Below are 10,255 nucleotides of genomic sequence, written 5' to 3'. Positions count from 1 at the left end.
GAAGCACAGAGAGTTGTTGGCTAGAGATGATACGCCGTCTCATGGCGGTCACTTCCTGTCGACGTTACAGATCAGAAGCACAGAGAGTTGTTGACTAGAGATGATACACCGTCTCATCGAGGTGACTTGGTGTTTTGGTGTTTTACAACGTTGCAGAACAGTGCATTGCAAGAAGTTGCCTGTTTCAAGTTGTCTCGTTGCGAATCTTTGGTCTGAGCTGGGCTTAATGATCCGAAGGCTCTATCCACATTTGACCTGTCCCTAAATCCCATTGACAAACTTGACAGGATTTTGATATTGTACATTTCGCATAACTCTTAATGTATGAAAGAGACTTGTTTCACATGTCATTTTTGCTATTTGGAATGCAAAAACATTGAAATTCAATACCTAAAACGTTTCAGAATGCAGGTATTTGGTCATAAACCAAAGTAAACTGAAGTGAACTGAATGAAGATTTTTACTAGATGATGGTGCTGGATCGAAAAGTTAAGTGATCGCCAAAGTGATTACAATTAATCCTCTAAAGACCTTGACTGTCTGAGCTAAATCTCATGGCAATCCATCCAGTAGTTATAGTTTCAGTCTGGACCAAAGTGGTGGACCGACCGACTGATACTGCCATCTCCAGAGCCATACCAGCGTGGTTAAAAATCACGAGGGTTGGCTCTCACTGACAGTTTACCCCCATTCTCATCTGGATCCAATTAGTTGAGTTCAGCTGCCGTTTTGTCGTGTCTGTCTGAGACAAAACATCAAACTGAGTCTCCTGTGTCAGTTTGGATTCAGACTCTGTGTTTGGGGGGTCTTCTTTTGTGGTCTGGAGTTGCCGTGTTTCCAGGCCTTTTGGTGGTTTGGAGGACAGCCTGAGTGGCTTCACCGCACTCTGTTTGTCTTGGATCAGAATCACCAGAATAACCATCCAGCTGGGAGGACTATGAAACTGGTGCAAGCCTGAAGAAATGCTTTTGCAAGCTGAGCCGGACATGAGGAAACTTTCTGATAAATTACAGCCTTCTTAAAATGTTTTGAAGGAAACATTTTGACAATTTGTGACCATAACGCTCCTTCTTCCATCGTCTTATCCTCCAGCTCTCCACCCACTGATCCATATCCAAGATTACTGCCATCATAAAGTTCTCGTGCCATTAAATTCAGCAGAGAACATCAGCTCTGACCCAGCGCCTCCTCACATGAATGAGAAGTTGAAATGATTGGAGAAGCCTCAGCCCACCCGCGGTTTCCCTCTACGCTGCTCTGGTTACAGTCCCCCAAAGAGAATGATGGGAGATTTTCCATGGCGTCCTTGGAGGCAACCTCAGTGGCCATGTTTCCCAAGAGAGGGGTCACGATGTCTTTCCCCCGACTCTGGAAAAACTGAAATATGAATTACTTGCATATGAGGGGGCGCCAAGAGCAATTAGATGGAGCTCTTACATAAAGAGCTGGAGGGAACAGTTTCAGAGGAATGACAGAGTGGGAAATAAAAGGCAGAGCCACAAAGACATTAACCATGTATCTGAGTATGTACTGAATATGTAACTGAGTATAAAATGGGCTTTTAAGCTTTGTAGTTGTGGTTCTTAAATTAAAATACAATTAACTGAGAAATAGCTGCTTAATTCGTAAACTATTCAAAGATCCTGTTATCAGATGTTACTCTTTCAATGAAGAACATAGATGTATACATTCTTCCCACAAACCTTATCTTGACATTTTAACTTTATTGGCCCCAAGAACAGCAGTTCATTCTTCACAAAGAACTGCTGACACCCAACAGTCAGACAGACTTTGGGGTAATTGCTGCCTGATTACAGTCGTTAGGAGCAGTTGATGATTGTAATTATTGGTCTGAGAAATGTGTAGAGTTTACTTTGCAGAGCTTTTTCAGTGAATTCACTTGCAAAAACCTGTGCAGCAGCAACAGATTGCAAAAGTAATGGATGTAGCTACCTTGATGTCATCCATTGGTCCGTGGACTCCTGTTTTGAACCCTTGAGTTTGGCATTTTGGACCATTGCCATCTTGGATTTTTGGAGCCAGAAATGACCATATTTGGACAAGAGGGTGTAGATAACCCTAATGCTAGTGGCTAACTTGGTTAGGACAGTTCATGTACAACTATGGTTAACTGTAATAATGCAAAGGCTAGTTTTTGTTAGCAAAAAGAACTAAAAGAAGAATAGGAATTTCCCAGTTTGGGTACTATCGTATCTTATGTTAACTTATCTTAAAACAAAGCTGATGATTGGCTGGCAGTCAGCGTTGAGCCCTTAGTGAGCATCTGTCACCCTAGTCGTTGCAGTGTGTCTTGAACTGTTGCCCCTCGTGGGCCCCTGTCTGCTTTTTTATGGCTGATTCATCATGTTGAATCGGCATCAGCAGTGGCGGAGCCCACTAAATGAAATCACTCCAATTGGTTCAGCTCAGTGCATGAGAAGAGAAACGGAAGTGAGGAAAGTAAACAAACAAATAGCTAAAGTCAAGGGGGAGCGAGACTAAAACAAACTTGTAACGAATGTAAGATTATTTTTCTTTATGCATTGAGCTCTTTAGCAGACATTTTTCTGATGGTTTGTGTTATTGTTCACTGGCGCACTGTAAATATGCTCTGTTCTTTCATCGTCGGATTGTGTCGTTAATGTGCTAACCGGCTAACTAGCGTTGGGATGGTTTTCAGGTTTCTCTTTTTGAATGATGAACACAGACTACCGCTGTCTGCTGTTAGAGTTATTTCCTTTCACGCAGGCGCACAACGTACATGCTGGTTGGCTGTTGGCTTTAGTCTTTGCAGTGTGTTTATATGCAACTTTCTAGTCCAGGTTGGGCAATGAGAGGCAACACAGCAGGTGCTTTTGTTGGTGCTAGTTCTCTGAAGTTGGTTTAGTGTGTCTTTACAACCAAACACTGTACAAGAATTTCTTTAGGTGACCAAAGTGTTACAATTAACTTTTATTAACTGAAAACACACTCAAATGGCGACAGCCAAGGCTATGGCTACACTCTTAGAACCTGGATTTACGCCATCATTCCATTACCTTTGTTGTCACATTTATTGTAGTCAACAAATGGCACCAACCTGTCACTCAAAGCAGCCACAACCTTTATTGAGTGCCCCAGGAATGAGTCCTAAAACCTGGAAATGAGTTTGCATTTTTGCAGTCATGATTCCCTTGTCTTGAAGTCAGTTGGTTTTTGGTTAGACGAAATAAGATCTATGGTTAATACAAGCTTTAGGGGCGTCGGTGGCTTAGTGGTAGAGCAGGCGCCCCATGTACAAGGCTGTCGCCGCAGCAGCCCTTAGTGGTAGAGCAGGCGCCCCATGTACAAGGCTGTCGCCGCAGCAGCCCGGGTTCGACTCCAGCCTGTGGCCCTTTGCTGCATGTCACTCCCTCTCTCTCTCCTGTGGCCCTTTGCTGCATGTCACTCCCTCTCTCTCTCCCCCCCTCACGCTTGTCTGTCCTATCAAATAAAGGCTAAAAATGCCCAAAAAATATCTTTAAAAAAAAACAAAAAAAACAAGCTTTAGAGACTTTCACGTTTTGTTCTATGACATAAAATACATCTGTAAAAAGCCAACTTGTAAATTCTGAAGACTTTTTTGATCTTTAAAGACAGTTGCTAACAACTGGGAATTTCTTCCCTGCCACCAGAGAAGCTGAGAAGTGCACATTTCTCCCATAAAACCTTAATACCTCCAGTAGAGGAGTTCTCCAACAATCCAGCATGTTATCTCTTTTATTTCTAAATTAATTATATCAGTAAGAAACTATGAACTCAGTCCTGCAGTAGAGCTCACAGTAGGACCATCTGACTAAGGAAAAAGCATCTCTGAGTTGGCGGTTGGAATTAAAATGGGGGAGAGGGGAGAAATGATCGTAATTGCTCTCCCTGTCCACTCCGTCTCTGCTGCTTTGGGATTTGAACCTGCATCCTCCTCATCACAGTCCTCCTCCCTGTGAGAACAGTGGAGCGTTGTGTTTTGTTGTGTTGTGGAATTTGGAGCATTCACTTCAGTGATCATCACTCATGTGTCCTCTCACAGGCCTCGCTGATTATCTCTGCTCACTGAAGCTCATAATGTGTTTATTTTCTCTCCAAACATGTCGATTCTCTCCTCTGCCTGTGTAGGACCACTAATTGCTCCATGAGGAATCGGGGGCCATGGTGCTGATGGGGCTCCATCTCCTGGTACTGGCCCTGTGGGTTGGTGTTGGAGTAAAGCTCCAAGTTAAGGGCGACCAGTTGAAGCCGGCCCGGGCACCTCTGATCCCTCATCGGCCTTTTGTTGTCGTGTGGAACGCTCCTACTGAGTCCTGCCGCCTTCGATTCAAGGTAGACCTGGACCTTAGCGTTTTTGACATTGTGGCAAACCTCAATGAAACCCTAAGTGGACCAAACGTCACCATATTCTACCACAGCCACTTGGGATACTACCCATACTACTCTAACTCTGGGGTCCCTATCAACGGTGGACTGCCGCAGAACCAGAGCATCTCCAAACACCTGAGCAAGGCCAGAGCAGATATCGACAAGCTAATCCCCCACAAGGATTTCCGAGGCCTGGGTGTCATAGACTGGGAGAACTGGAGGCCTCAGTGGGTCAGAAACTGGGGCACCAAGGACATCTACCGCAACAAGTCCAAGGAGCAGATCCGGAAACTTCACCCGAACTGGCCGGAGAGCAAAGTGGAGAAAGAAGCAAAGGAAGGTTTCGAGAGGGCTGGGCAGGCCTTCATGAACCTGACCTTGGCCCTGGCTGAAGGTCGCAGGCCGGATGGGCTGTGGGGGTTTTACTTGTTCCCAGACTGCTACAACTATGGGTATAAACAGCACCCACAACGGTACACCGGCGAATGCCCCAACGTTGAGCACGTACGCAATGACCATCTGATGTGGCTTTGGAAGGAGAGCACGGCCCTCTACCCGTCCATCTACCTGGATTACGAGCTCAAGTCCTCCTCCAACACTGTCAAGTTTGTCCACTATCGAGTCAAGGAAGCCATGAGAATCGCGTCCATCGCCCGTACAGATTTCACATTGCCTGTGTTTGTCTACTCCAGACCTTTCTACGCCTACACCTTTGTCGTTCTTTCAGAGGTAAGTTCCCAGCTTCTGATGGATCAATTTGCTGAGTCAACAAAAACAAAATGCTCACAAACCTTTACGATCCACCAGCTTTTGGTCAAGATGGTTGCTTAGTTGGCCCTGGTGGCTGTGTAAATATTGTAGTCAAACATTTTTGAGCATTTCTCTTTGTACATACAGATGCTTTCCCAGACACTTCTCAGTATGTTTGTAGCCACAGACATATGTAGATGCCCACTGTGTCTGTCCATTGCAGCGAGACGTCAGTGTTGCCGCCATATTGGAGAAGGCAAGATTTGCCTGTAAACAAATGAAAGTAACAGGGGAGCTAGACTAAACTTGCATTTGTTTACAGGCAGGTCTTTCCCTCTCCAAAGTGAAGCATTTGGACTGCTGCATGTGTCATAAACGGCACTAAAATCTACAGTTATAGTTGAATTCAGGTGTTGATGAGGCAAAAAATGCTCCTGTCATTCTGTTTCAGAGCGATCTGGTTCACACTATTGGGGAGAGCGCTGCCTTGGGAGCTTCAGGCGTTGTCCTCTGGGGATCATCAGAGTATGCTCGATCACAGGTAACGATAAAAAGTACACCCAAAATGTATTGTGTGAACTGGTGAGTTGGATCCGATTCATGTGCTGCAAACTTGGGGATTTTTTGCCAACAAAATAAGTTGTTTCATTAAATTCAGTACCAAAGGCTTTAAATTATCTTAAAACCAGATCAAAGCCTTAAACTGAATGCATTTTATGTTACAGTATTACCCATACATACATTAAACAAGCCACAAAGCATTTGGGAAGAATAAACGTCAATGATATAAATTGCATGCAGTCACTGTGCATAAAACCAGGCCTCATGATTTCTAACTGTGAAAAATTTGAACAGACGTCTTTATTGTCTGCTCCAGAACCAAATGTTTCCAAAAATAGGGATTTCATTTTCTGACCAAACTCTGACAGCCAAAAACCAGGAGACAAAGCATCTGATTTGTGTGTGAAAGTGGTCACTGTGGATTGTTTTACATCCTGTTTACAACAGACTTGGCCCAAAAAAAACCTGTCATATAATCATAACTGAGGAGAAAATTTTAAACAGACTGAAAAGGTGATAATTATGATGTTCTCACTCGAGTATAACATTTCCACGGTCAATCATCAGACAATGAAAGCCTTTTACTTATCCTGGAAAGGGTCAGAAATCCGAACCTTCTCCTTTATTTGAAAAGAATTAGTTTTTCCTGTTTCTGAAGTTTTTCATTTCATAGACTTTTGTGTCCGTCTCCACCAGAGGAACTGTCTGACAGTGAAGAAGTACATTGACGGTCCGCTTGGACATTACGTCATCAACGTCACCTCCGCTGCCAAGCTGTGCAGCAAAGCGCTTTGCAAGAAGAACGGCAGGTGCGTCCGCAAGAGCCTGGACTCGGGCGCCTACCTGCACCTGAACCCACGCTTCTTCCACATCCACCGCAACCCGGCGCCCAGGGGCCCCCGCTTCCACGTCAGCGGCCACCTCAACAACCACGACATCCTGGACATGAAGCACAAGTTCACCTGCCAGTGCTACCAAGGCTGGACAGGTGTTTACTGCGAGATGCCCCAGGCTCCACCCCCTCCTCCTCCCCCACCTCAGCCCGCTGTCCCTCTGCCTCACCCCAGAGAGAACAGCCTGCTGGGAGATATCCTGCTCCTCCTGTCCCTCCATTTCTCCTGTCTGTGTGTCATCATGTTCCTGGGACTCTGTCTGATTATCAAGTGTCTTATACTGTAGATGCTGTTAGCCAGATCTGCAGCGTGATCAGCTGCATTTCCTCTAAGGTCAACAAGAAAAATGTATTGAATAAATGAGAAAACCAACTTCTCTCGAAAAACCTCAGCAGATACAGTCAGTTCTCAGTTGCTGGATTTTTGTTTTCTAAAGGCCCAGACACACCAAACTGACATCAGGGAACTAGTGGCGACGAAAGCCCCCCTCTTGTGTCACCTGATGTTGCCGTGTCTCGCCCAAAACGTTGCACATGAACACACAGCATTTCTATACGTACGTTATGCGCCAGCATGAGAGGAAATAACTCTACCCATACTAATAACAATAACAACAGCATGTGACAGGTTACAAACTGTAAAACTATACCACTTATTTTGTTGCAATTCTGTGTTCTTAATAGGACAGTGACAACATAGGTAACGTAACTATGGGGTAAATCCAGATTCAGAGAGTGTAGGTGTAGCCTTGTTGTATGAAAAGACGCTAAAGGCTTAGAAACACTAAACCGACTTCAGAGATCTAGCGGCAACAAAAGCCCCCAGCTGTGTTGCCTCACGTCGCCTGACCTCAGCCAAAAAGTTGCACATGAACACAGTGCTAAGACTAAAGCCGACCACCAATCAGCACGTAAGTTCTGCACTGGCGTGAGAGGAAATAACTTGTATAACTAAGCAGACGGCTGTAGTCTGTAATCATCATTCAAAATATTAAACTGGAAGACCATCTTGAAGCTAGTTAGCCAGTTAGCACATTAACAACATGATCTAATGTTGAACAGAGCATATTTACCATGTGCCAGTGAACAACAACATAAACCTTTAGGAGACTTTTCTGCTAAATCTCTCAATGGCTAAAGAGACATAACCTTACATTATGTAGCAAGTTTGTTGTGGTCTCACTCACTCTTGACTTTAGCTTTTTGTTTACTTTCCTCACTTCTGTTTCTCTTCTCATGTGCTGAGCTGAACTGTCGATCAGAGTGATTTTGTTCACTGATGGACTCTGCTATCGGCGACGCCAATTCAACATGCCAAATTAGTGGTTAAAAAGCCAACGGGCGTCAACGAGGGGCAATTGCGGGACACGCCGCAGCAACTAGGGTGACAGATGCTCACTGATGGCCACCACTGACCAATGGCCAATCAACATCAAAGCACGAGTCTCAACAAAAGTCAACTGTTTCACCTCCCGTCACCTTTGTCTTGGCCAAAGAGTTGCACATGAACACACCACAAAGACTGCAGGGGAAGGGCAACCAGCACATTTGCACCAGTGTGACAGACAATAACTCTTCACACCAGCAGACGGCGGCTGTCTGTAATCATCATTCACAAGGGAAACCAGAAACTGACGGGACAGATTCAAGATGCTAGTTAGCCAGTTAGCATATTACACGCCCAGATGTTGAAAGAACAGATAATATTTACTGTGTGCCAGTGAACAACAACACAAACAATAACAAACTGTTTCTGTTAAAGAGCTCAGTGGCTAAAAAATTATTATATGAAACAAGTTTGTTTCGATGTCGTGCCCTCTTAATTTTGTCTTTTGTTTACTTTCCTCACTTCTGTTTCTCTTCTTCTTCACTGAGCTGAAGTGCCAATCAGAAATATTTCTCCCATAAAAAGCTCCACTGCTGATTGAACATGCCGAATCGACTGAAAATCTGCCAACAAGGACCGACTAGTGCAAACAATGTGAGACACACCACAACGAAACAGTCTGCAGGTCTGTTGTCCAGAATCGACTGTTGAATTTTTATTTATGATTTTTAGAAACTTCCTCATGCTCTGTAAAGTAAAATGTAAAGGCTACAAAGATTCAGGCAGCAAGCAAATTGTGATTGAGCCTGTTGCAGACAGACCTAATCACTTACTTTTTTGGTTGATTTCTGATCATTTTTTGTAAGTTGGCTCTTTAGCTGAAATCCTTTAGAGGAAAACATTTTCCTAGAGAGACAGAGAGACAGAGAAAGTCAGCTGGATTTCATTTTCTTCACCAAAATGACAAATTAAACATCTCTCTTCCACAAAAACCTCAGACAACAATCAATAAATCAACAAAGTCCTCCAGAAGACAATCCAGTCAGTTTACAGTCACAGCCATTTGTTTAATTTGGGTAATGACTGTAATGAGGCTGCTGAGTGAGTCTGTAGTTGGGTGGCGATGGAGCAGTCAGTCAAATGAGTCACAGCGAGCTGCGGCGGGACGGGTCACATGACCAAACAGTTTAACAATAGTCTGTCCCACGGGAAAGGGAGGGACGACTGAGTGTCAAACAACTGTTTTGGGTGATGAGAGAGAGGAGGAGAAGCTTCCATTGCAACTTGATGATTCACGACAAGCTGTCACAACAGAGTAAACTGAGGATTACACAAAGTGTTGAAGTCAGCTGATTGGAAATGAAGGTCTTCAGAGTTTCATCGCTAATCTGCTGCCACAAGAGGATCACAGAGCTGCATGCTATTAATGTTTGTATGTTTGTGTATATGTTTATCTGTAGTTATAAATGAGCCCAGTGGGTGTTGGGTGGAAGATTTACTATTTTTTAATCCCTGACATAATTTTACAAGATGGATTCCTGCAATTTAACAGCTTTAAAGGAACAGTTCAACATTCTTTCTGTCCCCTTTCTGACAGTGGGAGTTAAAGGGATAGTTCAGATTTTTTGAAGTGGGACTGTATGAGGTACTTAAACATATACAGTATATTACATACAGTAGATGTGAGTCAGCACTGCCCCAGTTTGCAGAGGCAGGCTGGAGTCTGACATTAAAGCTAGGCAATGTACTGCTGTTGAGGGGTCAGCAATGAAACATGACTTAGCTGCCTAAAACAACCAATATCAGTTAAGTGAACACTACATTTAGAATATTTTCACTGCTTTACATTGCTGTCAGCAACGATTTCCAACGGGAAAATAAAGCCATTATCTCACTCTCTTCAAAGCCAGACTCCATTGAAAAAAACAGTGACTTAAAGGGATAGTGCACCCAAAAATGAAAATTCAGCCATTATCTACTCACCCATATGCCGACGGAGGCCCTGGTGAAGTTTTAGAGTCCTCACATCCCTTGCGGAGATCGGCGGGGGGATTGGCTATCACACCTAATGGCAGACGACGTCCCAGACTAACGTCCAAGAACACAAAATTGAATCCACAAAATATCTCCAACATGCTCATCCGTAGTGATCCAAGTGTGCTGCAGCCCCGACATAAAAAGTTGTTTCTGTTTTTAGCCTCACTGTAGCCTGTAGCTCTGACTGCCTCTCTGTGCTCCGCGCTCACGTGTGCGCGCTCAGGGTGATCGGTGATGCACGGTCTCTGAAGAGCAGCAGTCTTGTCAGTACTGATGTCCAGATTCTCAAGTGCAGGCATCGCCAATTCCCAGTCTGA

At 44.2% G+C, this 10,255-nt stretch overlaps 1 protein-coding gene across 1 annotated transcript in view; it reads left to right on the top strand.

The window, feature by feature from the left end:
• hyal6 (hyaluronoglucosaminidase 6) overlaps positions 1-8,503 on the top strand; it is a 14,920-nt gene extending 6,417 nt beyond the window's left edge. The window contains exons 2-4 of the mRNA XM_050072911.1: positions 4,132-5,100; positions 5,573-5,662; positions 6,379-8,503. Of these exons, the coding sequence (XP_049928868.1) occupies positions 4,165-5,100; positions 5,573-5,662; positions 6,379-6,861 (1,509 nt within the window). The 5' untranslated portion in view covers positions 4,132-4,164 and the 3' untranslated portion in view covers positions 6,862-8,503. The remainder of the gene's footprint in view (positions 1-4,131; positions 5,101-5,572; positions 5,663-6,378) is intronic.
• The last annotated feature ends 1,752 nt before the right edge of the window (positions 8,504-10,255 follow it).

This window comes from Epinephelus moara, chromosome 20 (assembly GCF_006386435.1).
Source record: "Epinephelus moara isolate mb chromosome 20, YSFRI_EMoa_1.0, whole genome shotgun sequence".
NCBI classification, from domain to species: Eukaryota; Metazoa; Chordata; class Actinopteri; order Perciformes; family Serranidae; genus Epinephelus; species Epinephelus moara.
Note: the sequence above shows the minus strand (reverse complement) of the source record. Positions and strands in the feature narration are given on the sequence as shown.